We start from the raw sequence: 1,501 nt of genomic DNA on the forward strand, positions 1-1,501 counted from the left end.
TTTTTTTGAAAGGTATACAATCGTTACCGAAGAAATCAAAATACTGAAATTTGATCAGATACTGAAATTTGTTTTTATTGTTGCCAGTTGCGCCTTCTTCAGTTGTATGTTGTTATATTTCAATAGTATTTATTATTACTTTGCAACCTTCAATTGGCTTTTATTCCTTAAAAAGGATTTTCTTGAAACGTATATTAGAGGAGGCCATTACAGGATATCTGATACATTAAGTAAATCGAAATCTGTACTTTAAAAGATAAAAATCGTTTGGGTAATTTCTCAGAGCATGCATGACACTGAAATAGACTTTGTTTACGAGACCAATGACAAAAAATGATTTTGTCTGAAACATTATCAAGCTATATCGTTGTTTATATAATAGTATTATCTAGTTTTGTAAAGCTGTTGTATCATTTATTCTAGGCATATGTAAATCTTTTGCATCTTGGTATATGGGATTTCGTTGTCACTTTAAGCGAGGATGACGTTCTACTCAGAAATATAGATGATTTAGCCATAGCCTTAGCCCCCTATCGAGGTATGTGTCTTATTAATCAAAATACTTGGGGTGGAAAGCGAAAAACAGTGACTGTCGAACTTTTTCAGAGGTAGAGCATAGTCATGAAAATGATCTGCCCTACTTTTATGTTTAAGATTTATTAAAAAAAAATGTTCTCTTTTTTTAAAGTTTGTTTTTCCTTTGGAACACGTAGTTTTTAGAATTGTCGCATAATCTTTTCTCTAATATATAGTTTTTATATGTTATTCTGTTTACATCCGACGATTTGAGTAACGATTATAAAGCGACGTATTGGAATCCAAGAACAGTTTTGTTCTCAGTTGTATCAGTTTAAAATTTGAGCACTCTATTTCTTCGGATAGTAGTCGAATTTTAATTGATGATAAATTGTGTTTCGTAATTAAAGGACGCTAAATTCTGCAACAAAAGAATTGTATTGTCATCAGGCAAGGAACTCCGGTAAAGATTTTAATGACATAATTTGTCATTTCGTTCCATCACTTTGTTACAAAGAATTCCGAGGTTCAGAAGCAAATTAAAACGGTTTGTGACTGCATCTATTTAAAGTTTCCTAACTACATGCACATCCTTTTCAATGCTGATTAGAAACTCGTTTACGGGCTTAAAGGTTCCTGGTCAGATCTTAAACCAGGAGGTGGTTCGATACCTATTAGTAGCTAATAAACATTTCACCGTCTTTCATCTACGATGGTAATTACGGAAACGAACACATACGTATCTTATTCCTCCTCAAATAGAAGCAGCATTACATTATCTCGTTCTTTGACATGAAAATGAGAACTGTATATAACGATTTCACTCAGAATAATGTAGCCTCTCAATTACGCGTAAACTTTCACGGCTGACAACGAGTCAGATTTTTTCATTCACTAGATCAGTGTTTCCCAAAGTGTGGTACGCGTACCCCCAGGGGTACGGGAACAATTTAGCGGGGGGTACGCGTTCTTATGCGAAATATCT

The 1,501-nt window shown here is 33.8% G+C and overlaps 1 protein-coding gene across 1 annotated transcript in view; it reads left to right on the forward strand.

Annotated features, from left to right (window-relative positions):
* The window catches only part of LOC122273681 (uncharacterized), a gene marked incomplete at both ends in the record, with an annotated part of 2,371 nt that extends 1,763 nt beyond the window's left edge, over positions 1 to 608 (forward strand). Inside the window, one exon of the mRNA XM_043057705.1 lies at positions 424 to 608. Within this exon, the coding sequence (XP_042913639.1) occupies positions 424 to 608 (185 nt within the window). The remainder of the gene's footprint in view (positions 1 to 423) is intronic.
* Positions 609 to 1,501: the final 893 nt, after the last annotated feature.

The sequence above is a fragment of the Parasteatoda tepidariorum genome, unplaced genomic scaffold (assembly GCF_043381705.1).
Source record: "Parasteatoda tepidariorum isolate YZ-2023 unplaced genomic scaffold, CAS_Ptep_4.0 HiC_scaffold_6709, whole genome shotgun sequence".
Classification (NCBI taxonomy): Eukaryota; Metazoa; Arthropoda; class Arachnida; order Araneae; family Theridiidae; genus Parasteatoda; species Parasteatoda tepidariorum.